Genomic DNA, 20676 nt, shown 5'->3' on the forward strand with positions numbered 1-20676 from the left:
CTAACAGGCATTTGCAGATCTCAGCAGGGAGAAAACTCACCTTCTTCACAAATAAGTTGCTTTTTAAGTCACCTCAGTTAAAAAAAATATTTTTTTGCTGTATTTGGTATTGCCTCAGGGTTTGTTTTTTTTTAAAGGATTTCTTTTCACTGACCCCCACTCAGATACCTTTGTGATTATGGCAGCCAGTAGAAGGGTTGGGGTGATTTTTACCAGAAAAGAATATTCCTCCGTGGAGCTACAATGTTGAATTTCAAGCAAGCAGGCGTTACCATCTAAACCTGCCTTCACTGGCCAGGGTGCGCTGCATCCGCACGATGCTCAGCCACTCTGTCGGGTGAACTTGAGCAGCAGGTGCTCAGCTCTTGCACAGTATTCCTTAGGGAGGTGGTCCTTGGGGAAGCGGTGGTCCAACCCTGCCATAGCGGCACACCAGCCTGACGGGATCAGCCAGAATGAGTCTGGAGTGGGTGCTGCGGACCTGCCTGCGCTGCCTGGAGGTGGTCCTGCCTACCCATAGTCCTGCCTCAGGTCAGCATCGTTTCCAGGCCAAGGTATTGCCCGGCTGCCTTCCCGTGCTGCCTCACCCGTGTGCCCGTATGGCAGTGGCTGAGCAGAGAGTCTGGATGGAGCCTTTTCCCCTGAACTGAACTCTGCAGCGAGCAGTGAGCAGCAGGTGCGTGGGCAGCAGGACGGGCAGCCCACGGGCAGCTCGGAAGATGCAGCTTCTGCAGTAGCATCGCTCCCTCTCCTCGGTGTGCTGGGACCGAGCACCGGCTGGGAGGACACACCGGCTGCTGCCTTCCCTTGCTCGGCATCGGTCAGCAGGGCTGGTGCCAAACCGGGTGGCCAAAGTCTGCTTTGTTTTCGTGGAAAGGGGACACTTTCCAGGTATTCATGGAGGAAATAAACCTCTGAAAGCACGTGTTCAGCACTGGCTCACCCTTGCAGCATCTCTCTTGACAGCAGCTCAGCACCTGCATGCAATGGCTTCTGCCACCCTTTCTTGAGAGAGGCGACACAACGAGTGGCCTGGCAGAAATTCCCCAGGAGAAATTGCCCCTTTGCAGGTGTGTTAAGCACCAACGTGCACAAGAAATGTTCAGGAAGAGCCTGAGACTCCTAACTTTCTTAAAGGAAAGGAGTTGAGTTGTGATTACAGTTACATCTTTCTTCTTCGTTTACTAGCAGCAGCCTGAGGTCTCGAGCCCCCCAGGTTGTGTGGGTGCCATTGGTGTCCACCTTTCAGAAGATAGCTCTGAAATACTCTCATGTTCAGCCCCATCAAGTTTTTTTTATTGATGCTGCTGTTCCCAAAGCTGACTGCCCCAGTTATCCCAGTGAAAGCTGTGGATCATGAGCTGTGACGGTGACCTTCTGCAGAGCCACAGTATCTGCTGGTGGCGCTGGGGAATTGGGAGCTCCCGTGGCTCCATACGGTGTGTTTCATCGCAGTTGTCTTCCTTGGATGGCCTCCAAGATGCTCACTCAGAATAGCTGGGGATTTCACACCATCCAAATTGTTCAGTTCCTGTTCTCCCCTGCCTGCTGCTAACCTTGAGGATGCAGCTCTCCATCGCTCGGATGTCAGATGGGCTCAGTTGTGTGTGTGTGAAAGGCAAGGACTATTCCAGCAATGCCTGGGGCTATTTTCTTCTTGTTAAAATAAGAGATGAGACAGTCTCCACAGCTGGGCTCTCACAGTGGATCTTGGGCTGTATCCTAACCATCCACGAGGTTTTTTAATACCCCTTTCCTCCGTATATTCCTATGGAGCTGTTAAACGAGGGCCCAAGTTTATTCAGTGGGTTTTGTTTAAAAAATACCCTTGTTACCATTATGAAGGGCAGTGATCTGAGGAGAATCTTTCCTGCCTTTTATAAGCACCTTGCGCTAGTGCCGTTGTACTGGGTGACTTTGTGCTCTGTTGCTGCAGCCACTTTTCCTGAGCATCCACCCAACACCGCCTGGAAGTCTCCTTATATACCAGCTCGGTAGTGAGGGTATCTTCTCTCGTCTTGCCTCTCTTTTGCTGCCTCCAAACTCCAATGTTATTTACGCTGGTATCGTAAAAGAGGAACTAGGCGCTCTTCACACGCTGTGCCGGGCGGGTTTGGTGCTGAGCGTGGCAGGGCTCAGCAGGGCACAGTGACCCACGTCCTGGGGCTCAGCTGCGTGGGGAGGTCTGCGCTGGGAGCGGAGAGCATGGGGGTGGCAGGGGCCGAGGAACTGTTGAGCACCTCCTGTCTCTTCTCACACCCTTTCGCTTCTCCTCCTCTTTGCTCCTTTTCTCTCCATTCACCTTTCCCATCCTGTACTACTTGCTTCCAGCTGGTGCAGACCGTGCCTGAACCCCCCTTGCAGCCCCCATCCCTCCCTGCCTGTGCTTGCCCTCCCAGGCAGGAGGGATGGCCGTGCGGCGTCCGAGTCTTGAGGCCAGCGTTGAAGTAGGTGGTAGCGAGAGCAGTGTAGCTCTTTGTCCGGCTGCATGGGCACGCGAGCAGGTTTCGGCAGGGACCGTGGGGATGTCGGGTACAGCAGCATTGCACCCACCTGGGTGATCCCGGCTGGAAGTTGTAAGCTGTGATTTTCCATTTCTCCCCTCCTCCTACCTCCCACTCTCCGCTTCAGAAAGGATCTGGGAGCTCCTCGGGCTGGCGCAGCAACGCTCTAATGCCACTTGCAGTCACAAGTAGGCACCATGCTGGGGGCACAAACTGCTGTGCAGCAGAGGGTCTGCAGGCAGTGACCACAGGCAGCTGCGTGTCAGGAGCACGCGCTCGGGCATGGCTTCGCGCGGGAAAGCCGAACCTCTAATTCCTCTCTCCGGGATTAGAGGTTTGCACCAGCTGACCCAGGAAAAAGGGGAAACAGTTGGTCTGGTGCTTTCTGTCCAGGGGCTGTGGTCAGGCTGCAGCCTCGTGGCTCGGAGGGGCGAAGCGGGCATGCGCACACACACACAGATGTGAGCTGAGCAAGCGCAGAGGAACCCTCTGATGAAGTTGCCCCTAGTCCTGCAGCTGGAAGGGCATCGGCTCTCGCAGCTGCACCAGTTCTCTGGGGGTCAGGGTGAGCTATGCAATGCTGTGAGCTCCCTGGCCCAGCTCCTGCTGGGATCCATGGGAAAGAAGTGGGCTGGCAGGGTTGTTTTTCAGGGAGTGGGAGGGAGCTGCCGGCTCTGAGCAGAGCCCAGCGGCGGCCGGCCAGCCCTGCTGTGCCTGGCGGAGGGCCCCTGACAGCCACCGGAGCCGCGGCCGGTGCCTCTGGACCCACGAGCTCGGGGCTGAGTGCTTGCCGCTGCCTCGTGGATTGGGGCCTCGATCCCTCTGGTTCTGCTTCCACGTACAGTGCTTCCTTCCAGCTCCCCAGGGTGCTGAACCTGTGCTGGGCAGAGGGGCTGCGCTTGCGGGGGGAGGCAGCGGGCAGCCCTGCCTGCCTGCAGTGGTGGGTGGCTTTGCCTCGTGTGCTGGCACTGGGCTGGACGAGCCCCCCTCATCCCCGGGGGTGCCCACCGCGGTCGTCCTGCTGGCACTGGTACGGAGGATCCGAACCGGCGGGCGAGGCGGCAGGAGCGGGACAAGCATCCGCCCCGCTCCTGCTCCCCGGGGCCTCGCCACAAGCCACCGGTGCGGGACGGGGCTGCCTCCGAGGGGGTTCCCCTGCATCGCCCTGCCTGCCGGCCACCCTCAGCCACTGCATCTGTGTGTGTGCGGGCTAGGGCGCGCGTCCCGGGGCCGCGGGGCCGGCGGCACTAACGACCTCTCTCTCCTCTCCGCCCTCTCCACCCCAGAGACTTAACTCACTGCGACTCCGACTCCTCCATCCCGCACCTGAGCGACCACCAGCGTATCCCCAGCTCTGCGCCCAAGCTCCTGGCTGCCCGGCCCAACCTGCTGACCAGGTCCATCGAGGAGGCTGCCCCCGGCCACCCTGCCGTCGGCGCGCCCACCCCCAACGGCGGCAGCAGGCACGCGGAGGCCTCTGCCCTGGGGGCTTTGCCGGAGCGGCTGCCCGAGAGCCCCATGGTGATGAAGAAGATGATGATGGTGAACCACGGCATGGAGAAGTCCTCCAGCCTGGGGGAGATCGGCCACCCGACAGCCGGCAAGCACACCCACTCGGATTCCTCCCGCTCCCACAGCCCCAGCTCCACCGACCCCGACACCCCCTCCCCCATCTCTGACTGCCGGCCCGGCAGTGCCAAGAGCACCCGCATCCCGCAGCTGGCTGCCAAGAAGAGCCCGGGGGACGAGGACAGCAGCTTGACAGGCGATGAGGTTGACCTCGGCCAGAGCAAGAAAAAGTTCCCCCTAAAGATCTTCAAGAAGCCCAAGAAGTAGAGAGAGGAGGGGGGGAAGAGGAAACCCACCCAGGAGCGCGACCCACTGGGACCGGGGGGCGGCCGTGCATCGGGAACGCAGCGCACCTGCCCGTCCCGGACCCTGCGGGCTCGGGTGCTGGCCAGCACCCGCCGCCCTCCCCTCCACACCCTCGTTTCTGAGTCGCCTCACCTAACACCGGCAGCGGGAGGAGCTATTTAAACTTATTTATTTCCTAATCTCTGAGAAAAAAAAAAAAAAAAAAAATGACGACGACGACCGCTCCCCCCAAAGAGAACAGCCGCCCTTTCTCCCCTTCCGACTGCTGCAGTCCCTGGCTTTGCTGTGCATGGCTTCCAGTTACTCCTGCCTCTGCTCAGCCACACGGCATTTGGGTTTGGTTTCAACGTGGTTTTATTTTTTTATTTTATTTTTTATTATTATTAATTTTTTTGTCCGGTTCTTCTGCCTCTTCCAACTTTTGCACAGGCTGTATGGAAGGTCGGGGCGGTGGGAGCCCGCTGGGGAGCGGGGCCAGCTGCTCCCTGAGGAGGCAGCACGCTCCCCACTCGGCTCTTGGGGTGACTCAGGTGCGAGAGTTCGGGCGAGCTGCCTCGCGGACGTTGCAGCGGTTCTCTCCTCATTTCTGTGAGTCACTTTTCTACACCCCGGCCCCCATCGCTATGATGGTTGGGAGGGGGAATCCCTGTTTGTGCGCTCTTGATAAGCAAGAGCAAGTTAAACGCCCTTGCGAGGGAGGGCTCTGCCCTTGCCGGTACTCGTGCATCCAGGAGCTCAGCCCGCAGCGTGCCCTCGACCCGCTTCCCGCTTGCGCCGGAGGCGGCTGCAGCCTGCTGGGTTTCCCCAGTGGGACGGGGCTGCCCACCCAGCTGCTCTGCCCAGCCGGACATGGCGCTGCCGGAGGCGTGCGCTGGGCTGGGAGCTGCTGCCGGAGCAGCACCAGTGTCTGTACGTGGCAGTGGGGTGGGTTGGACGCTGGGCCGGCTGCTCCAGCACGGAGAAGCCCGCGGCTGCCCCCGTCTTTACTCCCCCCCCAGGCCCCTGGACGTGCCGGGGGGAGCAGGGCCAGAGGCAGCTCCTCCAAACCCAGATATGTCCCAGGGGGCATGGCTCGGTGGGGCAAGGAGCGGGGACCCCGGTGATGGAGGAGCACCGAGGGGTGTTGGGTGCAGAGCCGGGTCCAGCCACCACGTCCACACAAAGAGGAAGGGGGGTCCCGGCTGCACGGCTGTCCCCTGTCCCCGTGTCCCGGTTTGGCAGGGCCAGAGGGAGGGAGCGGGGCACAGCAGGGTTGGCCAGGCACAGGCAGGCTGTACGTGGGTGGCAGGAGCCTGAAGATGTCCTCCCTCTCTCCTGGCTCCATCTCTCTGAAGCAGGCTTGCCCTCAGGTCGGGTGCCGCGGGCTCTGCACCCTCCCCCAGCACCCAGGGGACGGAGGAGGCTCACCCGGGCACCCGCTGCCCTCAAAGTCCGTGCGGGCAGCGTCCTCCCTGCCCCGAGGCCACGCTCGCTCCAGCCGGAGGCTGGGGTCTGCATGACTGTGCCAGCCCATGGCCGTTCGGTGCCGGCACAGCCTGCGGCCGGTCTTGGTCCGTCCCAGGCCGCTGCCTGGGGCTCTGCGGCTCTTCCCGTCCTCCCTCGGCAGGCTGCGGGTTGCATCCTGCTGCTCGGAGCCCTCGCCTTGGCGCGCTTCCACCATCGCGGTCCTGGCTGCTGATGGGGAGTCCCCGGCTTGGGGCAGCGATGGTGGGATGAGCCCCGCTCCGTCCAAGGGCTGAGCCCATCCCCGGGGGTGACCCTGTCCCCAGGGATGAACCTCGCTCCGTCCCACGGCCAAGCCCTGCTCCCCCCAGGCACAGCCCTGCAGCCACCTGCCCGCAGCGCCCCGCGCCGGGGCTGGCAGAGGAGCCCCCGGCCGTCCTCCCGCATCCCTCGAGGCTGCTGCCTGGCACAACATGACCCCCCTGAGCTCTCCACCGAGCCCGGGCTCCCTGCCCCAGCCGCCCCCTCTGTCCCAAGCCCCCCCACCGTGCCACCGACCGACATGTCCCCGGAGGTGGGCTGCTGCCCGAGGTTGCCCCAGCTGCTTCGCTTGCCATGGGCAGAGGAGGATGCACATCTGGCAGGGAAGAAGAGGAGGCAGGGCGGGATGCTGAAAGCCCCCTGGGGCCTTGCTTTATGCCAGAGTAATATATATGTGTATGTTGACAATACAGGAAGGGCTATAAAGGTGTTTTTTGTTTCGTAGGTGGTAGTTAGACAATTACACTGTTGCTTTGAGATAAGTGAAAAATTCCTCTAAATGACTAAGTGCCTGCATTTCCCCGCGGCTGCTCCGAGCTGCGGGGAGCGGGGGGATGCCGCGCTTGGCCCCCGTGGTGGGGGCTGCTGCCATGGGCACCCCCTTGGGAGCGGGGCTGGCGGCGGTGGGACCCCGTGGGCACCCTGCGAGCAGGGGCTGCCCGGGCTGGAGCCGGGGGCCCAGCGGCACTGCTTGTGGTGGCGGAGACCTGTCGATGCTTCTGGAGAAGGGGTTGGGGATCCACCAAATGGCAACTGTTGACGCATCTGCCAACTCTTGATTTTTTTTTTTTTTTTTTGTCATTTCATAAAACTTTTAAATCTAATAAAGCATGTAGTCTATTTTACGAGCCAGCATCTGCTGCTCTCTTCTTCCAGCCCTTCCCAGGCTGCAGAGCGGGGGTCCCATGTGAGGCGGATGGGGGCACTGGGTGCCTGCCGGTGGTGGGTAGGCTCCCTGGGGACCATGCCCCCAGCAGCCAGCCCCCGCTGCCCCGGCTTGGCCAGCGGACAGCAGGGACAGATGGACACCCCGGCTTTCCCCCCACCTGCCCCCCAGCAGCAGGGCCATGTGCCAGGACCCTGCGATCCCTGGGCCGGGAGCAGAGTCCTCTCCCATGGGGTCTGGATCACGCACTTCTGCTCAGCGCCAAAAATAACCTCGTGCCGTCCGGGTCGGCGCAGGGGTGACGGGCTGTGCTGCAAGCCGCTGGCGCTGCCCTGTTTCTGCTGCCGGGGGATGGTCTCGTCCCAGCGACACGGCGGCAGAGCCATATATCACCCATACATCACCAGCAGGAGCATGGGAAGAGCACGGCTGCCCTGCTGCCGGGCTGGAGACTTGTAGGAAGGACAGACGGTCATTGGGACCGGGGTTAAAGCACTTCCCTGGGGCCCCCTCAGCTTCCCCGACAAGGAACCAGCTGCTGACCTGGCCCAAGGCAACCTCAGCCCCTGCCAAAGTCTCTCCCCGCTCGCACCCCTCTGCTCCTGCAGCTGAAGCCAGTGAGATGTTGTCCCTAGGCAGCCCGGTGCTGAGCCCGTGGGCAGGCAGCAGGATGAGGCCCCGTGGGCTGGGACCCTGCAGCCAGGCACCGCGGGGGCATCAGGCCAGAGGCTGCGTGCAGGGAGAGGACGCAGCAGGATCCGGCCTGTCCCAAAGGAGCTGCACCCAGGTCCCGCAGGGCTCCGGTGCATCAGCGGGGCAGTCAGTGCAGGATCCCTCCCCGCTTGTGCTGCACAACAGCCACGGCACGGGGTGGTGGTGGCACCCTGCGGCGCGGAGGCCAGCGGGGACCCCGGCGCAGGCACCGGCACGCATGGGCACATCCCCGGCTCGGCCCAGCCCGGCGAGCAACAGCGTTCTGGAAAATGGACCTTTATTGCAGCAGCAGCAAATGCATCGTGTGCTCACAGCCACCCTGAGGCTGCAAACCCAACCCCGGGGTGGCCCTTGCCCCTCTTGCCTGCGCCGTGCTGCTCCTGGGCCCGGGATGGGCAAGTGGGGACCTGCCCCGGGCTGGGGGCTTGGAATTGGCTGCCGGCCCAGTCCAGCCCGGCAGCACAGTGGTAACAGCCATGCCAGAGCCGCTGGCCCCAATCACTGCCTGGGAGGCAGCTGGGGGGGGCCCGGAGTCCCCCTCCCGGGGGTCAGTGTGCTGTTCCCACTGCCACGGTGGGCTCGGCCAGCCTGGCCCCTGCCCAAGGCGGCTGCCGCTGCCAGGGACACTGCCAGCAGCCTGCCCTGCTGGGAGAGCTCTGGGGTGGGGCCAGGGACGCACGCAGCTGCCCCCAAACCACTCCAACAAGATGTGGCAACTGCCCAGAGGCAAGCGAAGGGCTGGAGCATGGCCCGGGGAGCCGGTCCTGCTCACAGAGTCCCCCAGAAACACCTTTGGAGCATGCAGAACATTTCCAGGAAAACGCATTACGTGCTGGGATCAGTGATTATCATCCGCTGGGATGGGTGATGGTGACGGCACAAGGGGAGCCACGTGCACCAGCAGCCAGCCCCCGGCGGGTGTCCCCATCCATCATCAGTGGGTCCCATCTTCCCGGGGGCTCCGTGCAAGGACGTGGGGTGCCCCAGGGCCGGCATCAGTCTTCGCTGCTGCCGTGGAGCAGCGCGGTGAAGTCGCCGCTGTTCAGGGTGATGGTGAACGCCGCCATGCAATGACTCCATCCATGTTGCGGCCAGCGGCTGCCCTCCAGGAGGGCAGGGGCTGGATGGCTTCCTGGAGGCGCTGAGGGTGGGCAAGGGTGAGCAGGGGCTGCCCTGAGCCCCCGCGGGGCAGAGGGCAGCGTCGCTGCAGGAAGGGGCAGCAGCGGGCACGGCGGCGGAGGGGCTCAGACCCCACCTCTTGCTCCGGCCCCGCAGCTCCAGCCCTTTTTCTCTCTTGGGGAAGGGACAGCATCGCCTCTGCTCTGTCACCAGCCTCTCCTGCCCCATCCCCAGCACTGGGGCAGCCCCTGGTCTGCCCCCGCCCTGTCCCGGTGCCCCATCCCGCCTCGCACACTCACGTTTCTCAGCGTCCCTGACTGGCGGCACAGGGCCACGACGGCCCAGAGCGGGACCTGCAGGCAGGTGAGGACGCCCATACAGATGCCGAGGTTCGTGCCCCAGGTGGGGTACTCGTAGATGCCGTGGTGCAGGGGCATTCGGTGCATGTCCAGGCAGGTGCAAACGAGCACGGACTGAAGGGCAGAGCGGGCACAACCAACATGACGCCACGGCACTGCCTGGCCCCAGGGGTCTTGGCCAGGCTGGGAGCCACAGGGACCCCCAGGGGTGCCCTGAGCTCCCTCCAGCAGCCACAGACAGGCCCAGGGGGGCACCAGGACCGGGCAGCCCCGCTCCAAACCCATGGCAAGAGCTGCCCCTCTCAGAGGGGAGGGAGAGATGGAGGGAGGGGAGCTCTTCTCCCCTCGACCTCCAGCCCCAGGAGCGTGCTCGGTGCTCACCAGCAGCAGGCAGGGGGTAAAGAAGGCCCAGCACGCCTTGAAGTAGCCCAGCATGTGCTTGCACCAGGGTGGGCACTGGCGGATCATGTCCATGATGTCCTGGCAGAACTGGTTCACACCTGCAGACACCCCAGGAGAGGGTCATGGCCGAGCCCCTGCCTACCCTCCGCATGGCCCTGCTGGGTGCACCCACTCCAGGGCACCCATGACACCCCGTGCTCGGGCTGAGCCGTGCCAGAGTGGCGGTGCTGAACATCCACCATGCTTTGGTGGTGGAAAAGAAATTGCATCCCCCACACACAGGGAAAATTGCACTTCAGCTTTGCACCATCTCCTTGCAGGGCTGAGCTCCGTGTGGGTAGCAGGACGGGGGGTAACTCCCTGCCCACCCCAGCTCCAAGCTCTCCACAGCTGCAGGTGCACCCTACAGAGCCTGGCCACGGTTTGCCACGAGCCCCAGGAATGCCAAACGCTGGCAGCGCGGTAGCCAGGGGCTGCCCTGTGCTGTAAATACCCTGCGCCTGCAGTGTACCCTGGTGCCGCCCACTCCGCTCACCGTAGCAGAAGGTGATGCCCAGGCACATGAAGAGGGAGACGGTGATCAGCCCAAAGCCGGTGCTGTACTTGTCAATGAGGGTGAACCAGAAGATGCCTCCCTGTGAGGTGGTGAGGGACAGGGTCAGCACAGCTCAGGGCAGTGGGGTGGGCGCAGGGCACCCCCTGCCATGGACAGCGTTGACGCCAGGGCCTATGAATAGCCCTCCATCCTCCCACCTAAGCGCTTGTGCAGAGATAGGGAGAGATGGCCGTTCCCCAACCTCCAACCTGGCATCACCCCAAGGATGCTGGGTGCCGCTGGATGGGGGTGCAGGGGATGCCATACCTGGGTGACCAGCGGGAGCCCCAGCAGGCAGAAGGAGGTACAGAGAGCACCCAGCAACGCTGCCTTCTTCCTCTGGTTGTCCAGGGCCGGGAACTCGTCCAGGATGGCTCTGGTGATGCCTTTAATGTTCCCAAACTGAGGGACAGGGGATGTCGGTGGAGGGGGGATGTCCCAGTCCCTGCCTCCCCCAGACTGGGCACTGGGGACGGTCCTTACAGAGGGGACTTTGCAGGGCACTGTCCCCATGTGCATCCCCATCCCTGTGACACCTGGGCACGTGGAGAAACCCATGGCCAGTGCCAGTGGGATGTGGCTGCATCCCTGCCCCATGGCCTTGGGTGCAGCCCCACATGCATGGGGCCATGCATCCCCCCTCACCCCCCCACCCCAGCAACACCCTCATGCTCCTGGCCCGTGCACTTCATGCCATCTGCATGCCTGAGGCGGGGTGTCCCTGGCACCCCAAGGCCAGGCATGGGGAGGGACATGGGGCGGGACATGGGGCTGCCAGAGCTGACAATCACCAAAGTATCCACTCCCAGCATGATAAGCGTCAGGAAGAAGAGGATGGACCAGAGCGGGGAGATGGGCAGCAGGGAGAGGGCTTCAGGGTATGCCACAAACATCAGCCCGGGGCCTGCGGGGTGAGATGAAGGGAAGCATGAAAGGACACGCCATGGTGAGACAGGCCAAGTCCAGCAAGCTGGTAGCCAGGCTGGATGTGAGCTTGGCTGCAGCCCCATGGCCCCATCCCTGTGCAGGGCACCGGGATGTCCCCTGGCACAGCACAGCACGAGTCCCCCACCCCGAGCCCATACCTGAGTCAGTGACACTGCCCACAGGGACTTGGATCCTCCAGGCCATGTGCCCCATCAACGAGAAGATGGCAAAGCCGGCAAAGAAGCTGGTGCAGCAGGTCCCAATAGCAAGGACCAAGGTGTTCCTGCCGGGAAGGGCATCACAGCCCCACGCTTGTGAGGTGAGGATGGAGATGGGGGCATCCTGATGGGCCATGGGGCTTGGACCTCCCCATTACCACCCTGCTCCTCCCCAGCCACAACCCGGGGCTGCCCCAACAGCCCGCACCCCCCATGCACCTCGCGCCCCGGCCCTGCTCACCGGATGACGTTGCTGTCAAACTCATTGTAGGAGGCCAAGGAGACCAGTCCCCCAAAGCCGACGCCCAGGGAATAGAAGACCTGCGAGGCTGCATCGCTCCACACCTGGGGGATGATTGTGCAGGGGGGCTGCAGGGCTCCCCAGCCCAGCCTGCCCCACTGGCCCCAGCTGGGGGGATCGCTGCCATCAGGGAACCCCCAGCCCCGCTGCGGGGTTACCTGGGCACTCTGCAGCCTGCTCCAGTCCAAGGAGAGGTAGAAGCGGACGCCGTCGAGGGAGCCGTCCAGTGTGGCCCCCCAGATGATGAGGGTGAGGATGACCAGGTAGGGAAAGGTGGCCGTGACGTACACCATCTGCGCAGGGCACGGCTCAGCTCAGCCCCTCTCCGCCGGCACGGCAGCCCCCCCTGCAGCCCCCACACACTGCCCCTCACCTTGCCTGAACTGTGGATGCCCTTCAGCGTGCAGAAGAAGACAATGATCCAGGCTGCTAGCAGGCACAGGGCGAGGGGCCACTGCACGGCACCGGGGTCTCCGAGGCCGGAGCTGTGCATCACCCCCAGCACCTGCTCGCTGCAACACAGGGACGTGGGTCAGCGGGACGGGGGGCACCAGGCACCCTCCTCACCTCCGCAATGTCCTCACCCACCCCTTCCCCCTCACAAAGCCTCCGTCATCACCGACCACTGCCCACGGGGGCTCAGCCCCATCCCTTCGGGACCAGGAGAGATGGAGCCGGGGCCAGACCCCCAGACATGGTCCGAGGGAGGCACACATTGATGCGGCCACACAGGGACTTACTTCCAGAAAACCTCGCTGGCGCTGACAATCCCTGACGCATTCTGCAACACACATCCCCGGCAGGTCACCGTCACCACCAACTGCCATCGCCACCATCCCCGATGTCCCTCCCAGCCCCAGCCCCAGCCTGCCCCTCCTCTTCTGCTGCAGGCAAAGCTTCTCCCAAGAGAAACCACCTGCCCAGTCCTCGTGCGGTGTCTGGCCCCGCAGCATCCCACCGCGGGACCGGACCCCACAGCGCTGCCCGCCCGGGAACCACTGACCTGGCAGAAGTATGCGTTCCCGGGGGCATCGCAGGACCAGGGCAGGGGGCTCTGGAAGGAGGACCCCAGGTAGTAGAAAGCCCAGGCAATGATGATGTTGTAGTAGACGCACACCAGGGAGGATGCGATCAGCATGGCAATGCCAATGCCTGTGCGAAGAGAGAGGCTGCTGGGGGGGGGGGGCAGGCAGGGGTCTGCCCACATCCGACAGACCCCCGGCCCCACCGTGGGTTGAAGGGGTTGGAGAGGCAGCAGGAGACCTGCCCGGGGCTGCCCACGGACTTGGGATGCAGACTGGGACCTCGCCAAGAGGGTGTCCCAGCCCCTGTGCCCACCCCACACCCCTTCCCACAGCCCAGCCAGCCCCAGCGGCTGTGGGGGCAGGCAGGAGAGGTGTCCCCGGCCCCCAGCCCCACCTTTCAGCAGCGGGCAGCATTTCCAGACAGTGATGGGCCCCGTGGCTCCATACTGACCCAGGCTCAGCTCCATCAGGAAGAGGGGCAGCCCCATGATGAGCGACATGATGAAGAAGGGGATGAGGAAGATGCCTGGGAGGAGAGACGGAGCGGGTTGGGGGGGTGGCCGGCGCTAGTCTGGCCTTCCGAGAGGACAGACATGCAGGGTTTGGACCCATGGCAGGGACACGTGTCCAGGCAGGATGCAGCAGAGCAGGGAAAGCCCCCTGGGGCTGCTGGCTCCATCCTGGGGGCTGTCCCCAGCAGATGAGTTCCCCATGAGCCCTGCAGCGGGGGCCTGAGCTGGGAGCTGGTGGGATCCTGCTGGCCCTGGCTTGGAATGGGTGGTGGGAGCAGCGCTGGGGTGCAGCTGTGGGTGCTGCAGTGGTGCTCGGGGCCATGAGATGCTCAGGACCGTGGGATGCACCCACAGCAGATCCTGGAGTTTCCTCTGGCAATACACTGACATCTGCATCTTTACACAGCTTGTCTCACCAATGGCATTCTCTGTGGAGGAAATCCTGCTCCTTGCAACTTCAGCCAGGCAAAATTTGTGCTGGAAAAGGACATTTTCCAGGGGAGAAATGGGCATTTCCCAGCTGGCAGCCAGCTGCAGCCCAAGCCCATCCTCTCCCGGTGGCAAAGCTCTGGCGCAGCGATAGCCGTTCCCTGCAGGGGTGCAGCTCTCCAGCCACATGCCATATTCAAACCCCGCTCCCCCGCAGCCTCGCTGACAGACCAGATGTGGGGCTGAAGCCTCGCTGACAGACCAGATGTGGGGCTGACTGCTCATTAGCCTGGCACTCATTAGCACAGTGCTGGGGGGAGCAGGCTGCCTCTGCATCTGCTGTGCAGGCTGCAGGGGAATCACCAGCCAGCTCTGGCAGAGGCTTTGCGGGGCTTAGCCTGGGGAGGAGGGGACCGCTGCAGGTTTAAAGCCCCATTGGGACATCGGTAACTCCTGCTTGGCTGTTGGCAGAGGCTGGGAGTGAGGGGTGATGGTGCCCCAGTCCCGCTGGCTCCCTGCAGCTGGAGGCACCGTCCGTGGGGCCGGGGGACCGGGCAGTGGGACCGAGGTAGTGTAGCGTGTCCCTGCTCTGCCCATGACGCTGGGAAATGGTGGCTCTGGCTGCTTTACTGCCAGTCCAACACGGGTACTGGGGCCTTCTGCAAGGGGTGCCGCACGGGAACAAACCTCCCCAGTTCCACGGCTTTGGGATAAAAACCCCCATGACTGCCTGTCCCCCACCATCCCCATCCTTTGGGGTGGAGGGCCAAGGGGGCAGCTGCTCCCCCTGCACCCCCATTTCTCCTGCTTGCCCCCACCTCCTTTGGCTGATGCTTTCTCGTCCCCCGTGGGTGCCGGGCAGTGCCCATGGGCAGTGTCCAGCCCTGCCTCAGCGGTTGCCCACAGGCAGCGTGGGCCCTGCATGGCCAGGCGGCCGGCAGTGACATCCAGTGGCGAGCACACCGATCGCTGTGCCCGGCTGAAGCCGCCCTCGCCTTGCTGGGAGAAGGGGTCTGTGGGTTCCGCGGGGCGATGCACCCCACAAGGCTCCCACAGCACAGCCCGTCTCCCACCCTCCGGGGAGCACCCGGCTTTGGGCACGCATGGCCCCGTGGGGTGCAGACAGCCCCTGCCCGCAGGCAGCCGTGTCCTGGGAGAGGGCTGGGAAGCGAGAAGCGTGTGATGGGTGGTGGGAGCACTGGGAGCGGGAGGCTCGGGGTGTCTGCAGCAAGGGGAAAGCCCGGTGTCCTCCGCAGCCATCCCCCATGATGGGGGAGACTGCAGCAGGTGGGGATGGCTGTGTCTGTGTCCCCAGTCCCTGGAGCAGGTCACCCCACTGCCACCCCCATCCCCATGGTGGCAAGGTGCCCCAGGGCACACGCCGGTGTCTGCAGCAGCTCCAATGGGAGCAGCTGCTTCTCCGTAACATGGTTTAGTGGCAATGGACGATGGGTGGACTCGATGATCTTGAAGGTCTTTTCAGCCTAAATGATTCTATGATTCTCCCTCTGCCCCCTCCCCAGCCTTGATGCTAGGGCAGGGCAGGCCGTGCAGTCCCTCGGGAAGGAGGAGATGCTTCCCCAGGAGGATCCACAGCCAACCCTGCACCCCAGCCCCAGCACAGGGTATGGTAGTCCCATCACCCACCAGCGAGCCCTGCCCCGAGGGCCAAATTCCTCCCCAGTTAGGCAAGGTGCAAAGGGCACAGCCCCGGCATGTCCCACTAAGGCACCGGTGCTGCCCCAGACCTGCGCGGCATCACAGGGATGGGTGCCAGCCCCGGCGGGCAGCAGGGGTGCGTGCACACGAGGCAGGGCATTTCGGAGCCAGGCCAGCTTGCATTGGCTCAGCCGGGGACACCTGCGGTGTCGGGGATGGCCGGAGAGTGGGGCAGGGGGCTATGGAGCAGCATGTGGGGTCCCACGGTGCTGTGTCCCATGCACGGCTGCTTCTGCCCCCGCCAAAGCACACTCACCATCCGGCCATGCCCCAAACAAGTCGGTTGGCCTATTAGCAAATTACTTCAGTTACAGTCATTTAAGGAACATCCACGGGGCAAAGGGGAAATCACTAATTTAACTGGGCAGTTTGGAGTGAATGTAGAAAGCCAGCGCAATAAAAGCCCCGCAGACTGCTCGGCGGAGGGCAGGCTGCGGAGCTGGGCAGGCTGCAAGCCCACAGAGCATCGGGGATCCCAAGGCAGCAGCAGAGCAGTGCAGACTTCTGCGATGCCCAGCATAAAGGGAGATGCCAGAGGGCAGAGCAATGTGGGTTGGAGGCTCAGCAAAGGTGGCAAGGGCCGGATAGGGAAAGGTGGGCCCTCCAGCTGGGTGCAAGAGGAGGAGACAACATCAGGGCAGCAGAAGCAGCGAGGGGCTCAAGAATGACCTTTGGGGAGGTTTCTCCTGTCCCACAGCACAGAGACATGGCACTGCATCGTGGGGAATTGCCACCAGGCACCAGCTACATGCTGAGCTCCCTGCACTTTGTCCTTCCCCAGAAATGTGGTAGGTTATTGCCCTTGCTTGGCCACCTTCCTGGGCGCTCCTGGCTGACTGCATTGGATTTTACAGTGGATGGGCACCTCCACACACCATGCACAACAGCTTGTAGCTGCATGGCACCAGACAGTCCCTGTTACCGCTGCTGCAGAGGAGCTGACAGTGCTGCAGGGGGGTCACTGCCTTTCTGGCCAAGCCCCACCTCTCTGGGCAGGGGCAGAGATGCTCTGCTTAGGGGCTTTGCCTGGAGGCTGCACTTTTCAGCCCAAACCACTCAGGACACTGTTGCAGGCTGCCCCAGGCTCATCCCAGAGGCAGGCGCATCTCTGGGCTGCACAGGACAGCCCCAGCAGGAGAAGTCCCTGGCAGACTCATGTGGAGATGCTTTGAACTCTTAAAGCATCTTTCCCTGTGGTCTTCACGGTGGAATTAAAGTTGTGGTGGGCAACACAAGACCCTGAATCCTGCCAGCACCCATGTTTGCTGTCCTGGTGCGCACAGCCCCCGTGCACCACCACATTGTCCATCCCCAGCCCCCCATGCTCCTGGCCTCCATCCAGAACTGAGCAGTGCCCGAGTGCCCGGGAAGGGACGTGTATGCCCACAGCAGGGACCTACCTCCTCCGTTGCGGTAACACAGGTAGGGAAAGCGCCAGATGTTGCCCAGCCCCACACAGTAGCCCAGGCAGGACAGCAGGAACTTGTACTTGTCGGTCCAGGTCAGCCAGTGCAAGCTGGGGGCTGGGATGTCAGGCTGGGGTGGGGATCCCGGCCAGGGCTGGCTGGTGGAGTCAGTGGTTGGACCCTCTATCTGGAGGATGTTGACCTGCGGAGGGGAGCAAAGCATCAGGAACCACTGGCTGTAAGCTGCAAACCCTGCAAGGCCCCTCGACAGGGCTGGGCACGGCCAAGGTCTCCCTGAAAAAGCATCTGGTTCCCAAATGGGTTTTGGGGCTTTCCCTGAAACCCGCCCAGTGGGACCCCGCCATGGCCCGTGCTATGGGACATGGGAGGCTCCGGCTGGCTCAGAGCTCTGTGCTCCTCCTCAGGCTCCAGGAGCCAGTGCAGGTCCGGGCAGACCCCAGCCCTAAAACCCTGGGCAGGTTTGATCCAGCAGATCCTCCCATAGTGTGAAAGTCAGCAGCTGGCATTCACCCACCCCCCGCTGATGGGTTTTCACCTCTGCTCTGTCTTATGCACCCAGGACTAGCTAAACACAGGGACTGCCTGGATTGGCACCCAGCCCTGCACTGGGCAGATGACAGTGGGTGCAGGGGTGCTTGCCACTGCTTGAGCAGTGGAAAGGATGGAGGGATTCCCCCAAACCAGCCTGCAGAGGCTGCTCCAGCCACATGGTCTGTCTTTGGAGGTCCCTTCTGCCACCTAGGCTGCAGCTTTCCCCAGGTTCCTCCAGGACAGATCTTGACCACCCTCCCCAGCAACTTTGGACTGCCTGGAGAGAAGAGGGGGGTCTCAGGAAGGAGAGGCAGCCCCCCCAGGCCAGACCACAGGGGCTGCACATAGGGGACTGCTGAGCAGCCCCATCTCCCCCACCATTCATGTACCCCATGCTGTCTGGGGTTACCTGGGAGCTGTGACCCCCTCATCTTGCCTGTCCCACTCTCTCTGTCCCCCAGAAGGAAATTTGCCTGCACAGCCCCTCAGGCAGCAGCCTGCACCTGCACCCGCACCCAACTTGCCCCTAACAGCCCCACACCCAGCAGTGACCTGCGGCCCCGAGAAAAGGGAGAGCAGTGGGCTCCCTTCAGCTCTTTACAGAGATGCTCTAGCCTCTGAAAAGCATCTGTCCCACCTGCCCGCAAGAGGAGAACTGGCTTTGCCGGGCACAGGCTCCCCAGAACCCTCCAGATGGGTGGGAGACCTGCCCTGTGCCCAAGGGGACACAGGGCTCCAGCTGCTTTGTGCACCCTGAGAAATCCTGGCAGCTCTGCCAAACTGCAGCTGCGGGGCACATTGCAAGGTCCACCCGTCAGGGATGGAGAAAGGGCACTGCTCCATGGCAGAGGGATTGCAAGAGGAACCGAGCTGGGCTGAGACCCAAAGGCTGGCCATCACCTTGGCATGTGGGTGGCTAAGGGACAACGATCTGCAGAAACCCCTATAGGATCCAGACATTCCCCGTGCTGCTCCCACCGCAACCGTGGCTCACTGCGGGGGTTCCCAGCGGGGCCAGCTGCAACAGAGCTGTGGAGGGTGACCTGCACCCCGTGGGTGTCTGGCACTGGGAGCAGAGGCTCCTGCAGCCCAGGGCAGCGCAGAGCAGGGCAGGCATGTCCCTCAGGGCCCCGGTCTTACCGTGGGCTCCGGCGGCGTGGCGGGGGCCGGGGGTCCCGGCATGTCAAGGTGCCCGGTGCCCGGCATTTCCTGCTCGGTGGTGGCAGGAGGGAGGGACGGCCACACTTCACTGCGATGGTCTGACAAATTATAGTCAGTATCAAATATTCATTAGAGAACTTTGGTGGGGAAAAAGGCCTCTGTAAAAACACTGGAGTTCTGTGATGTGGCCGGAGGAGAGGACTCCACAGAGGGTGGGACCGCGCTTCTCCGAAGCTGCAGTTCCTTATCTTAAGTGACCAGGAGAAGGAGCACAGTGTATGTGCCTGGAGGATGGAGGGTGGGACCGCACTTCTCCAAAGACACAATGCCTTATCTTAAGTGACCAGGAGAAGGAGCGCAGTGTATATGCCTGGAGGAGGGGGCCCCACGGAGGATGGGACTGGGCTTCTACCTTAAGCAATCATGCCAGCTGGGAAAGAGGCAACTCCTCAGTGAACCCCCTCAAAGCTCACCGACCGATTCCAGAGAACCCCGGGAATGAACTGTGCATGTCAAGACCACCGACTAACACACTATAAAAGAAGGGAGAATGAGTTCTCAGTGCGCGCCCTCTGGAACTGGATCTCTACGCTGGCTGGCCCAATTCTGGACCCAGGACTGGTGAAACCCTTTTCTTCTCTCTTTCTTTCTGTCTTTTCTTTCTTTCCCTCTCTCTCCCCCTCTTTTTCTTCTCTCTTTTCCACAGTCCCTCTACCTCATCCTTTTAAACATAAACCATTGACCAAGCCTGAAACTAGGAGCGGACCTAGCCGCCCCGGGCTCCTCTTTGAGAAGGAGTCCAGAAAGCAAGGGGCTCTGCTCTGAACCTCGTGACTCAATGGGAGCGCTCTCCTTCTGACACAGTTTCATATTCCTTTTTCTGCTTCTTTTTCTACACCTCCCTTCTCTTTTCAAACAGCAGCTTAATGACATGATGCAAGGTTCATATTGATAAGTTCACTTGTACTGGGGCAAGGTTAGCTAGGTTAAATAAATGTTGATTGTTGTTCGAACTCCCCTGGTGTCATTTCACCTTAATTCTGACAAAGGAAATCCACGAACTTGAGTCACGCCAACTTTGGGACGTGACATTCGCTCACCTGCACCAGGTGCAGCTCTGCCCCAACTGGCCCTGGCCCGGGGTGCGGGATCTGCTGTGATGGGGTCCCCACGAGCCCCCAGCCCCCTGAAGACGGTTCATCCCGCTTGCTTTTGCAGCCAGGAGGGACCAGAGGCATCACTGGCTGCTCCATACGAGTTCTGGGGCCGGGGCTGTGCTCAGTGGGGTACGACAGCACCCATTGCTCACGGAGAGCTTGGTGCAGGGTGTGCGCTGGGGTGGCCCCTCAGCACCAAACCTCTGCTGGGATGTGGTTTTGTGCTCGGCTCCCTGGACGCTCATGGCTGAGCCATGCTGAGGAGCAGCCCGGTGCCTTCTCCAGCCGTGGCCCCACATAGGAGGGGCACCAGGGCACCGGAGCCGTGGCACTGCCAAGGCAGCCGATCCTGACCCCACTGCAGAGCAGCATGAGGAGGCAGACAGCGGTGCCAGGCTCCCAGCCAGTGCTGAAGGCCAGCAGGCATGAAGGCATGAGGAAGAAGGAGGGAGTGGTACGAAAGGACATGGAGCGGTCCGCTGTCCCCCCCAGGCTGAACAGCATCCTGATGGAAGGAAGGACCATTTTCAGGAACAGCTCCATCTCCCTTTCCAGGCTATCTTTGATGGCAGCATCCCCCAAAACACCCATTATTTTCACCCTATTTTCCCAGTTAGTGGCTGTGGTCTCCCAGCCCATTTGCTGGGAAAACCAGGCAGCCAAATAAGGTGCAGAAATAGTGGTGCGGGTTTTCTGGGAGACAGACTGCTGCTGCCTTCACACAGGCTCAGCGTCAGCAGTAGTAGCAGCTGCTGAAAGAGCTCAACTTAAAACTGTGATCTATCCATGAGAGAGTATTTCTCCTGCAGTTCTCCCATTCCAGCCACTGAGTCATCTTCTGCTCTTGTTAGCATTTCCACCTCCTTTCCTCTGCATCTTCGAGGGGACACTGGGCTAGATCCCTGATCCTCTGCTGCACACCAGCTTTTGTCTGTCTGTCAATGTTACATGCTGATGCACTGTCCTTGCTTCTCTTTGGCCATTGCCAGCAGGATGGCAATGGGTTATGAATTGTCCAGTGATCCGCTAAGCTGGTGACCCCCTCTGAAAG

General features: G+C 62.1%; 3 protein-coding genes across 13 annotated transcripts in view; 1 reads left to right on the plus strand and 2 right to left on the minus strand.

Annotated features, from left to right (window-relative positions):
- STIM1 (stromal interaction molecule 1) overlaps positions 1 to 6991 on the plus strand; it is a 102067-nt gene extending 95076 nt beyond the window's left edge. For 7 of the 9 annotated variants that reach the window (XM_069808748.1, XM_069808752.1, XM_069808751.1 and 4 more), the window contains one exon: positions 3791 to 6991. In XM_069808748.1, coding sequence (XP_069664849.1) covers positions 3791 to 4340 — 550 coding nt within the window. In that variant the 3' untranslated portion in view covers positions 4341 to 6991. The remainder of the gene's footprint in view (positions 1 to 3790) is intronic. The other 2 variants (XM_069808755.1, XM_069808757.1) reach the window with 1 other exon arrangement.
- FHIP1B (FHF complex subunit HOOK interacting protein 1B) overlaps positions 1 to 20676 on the minus strand; it is a 421115-nt gene that overhangs the window by 78482 nt on the left and 321957 nt on the right. The gene's annotated exons all lie outside the window — the stretch shown is intronic.
- Positions 7112 to 18713, minus strand: LOC104324774 (sodium-dependent proline transporter-like). 3 transcript variants are annotated; one of them, XM_069808763.1, is made up of 15 exons: positions 18448 to 18713; positions 16750 to 16957; positions 13084 to 13215; positions 12668 to 12816; positions 12405 to 12445; positions 12038 to 12176; positions 11823 to 11957; positions 11605 to 11708; positions 11304 to 11428; positions 11010 to 11122; positions 10486 to 10620; positions 10159 to 10258; positions 9603 to 9721; positions 9162 to 9335; positions 7112 to 8884 (listed from the first exon to the last, which is right to left on the minus strand). In XM_069808763.1, exons 1-15 carry the CDS (start codon positions 18511 to 18513, stop codon positions 8786 to 8788), a joined length of 1839 nt encoding a protein of 612 aa, XP_069664864.1. In that variant the 5' UTR covers positions 18514 to 18713; the 3' UTR covers positions 7112 to 8785. The 3 variants fall into 3 exon arrangements, with proteins under 3 accessions (XP_069664864.1, XP_069664862.1, XP_069664861.1); XM_069808761.1 differs by having other exon boundaries at positions 11605 to 11957; positions 16750 to 16942; XM_069808760.1 differs by having other exon boundaries at positions 11605 to 11957.

Source organism: Haliaeetus albicilla, chromosome 20 (assembly GCF_947461875.1).
Source record: "Haliaeetus albicilla chromosome 20, bHalAlb1.1, whole genome shotgun sequence".
Lineage (NCBI taxonomy): Eukaryota > Metazoa > Chordata > Aves > Accipitriformes > Accipitridae > Haliaeetus > Haliaeetus albicilla.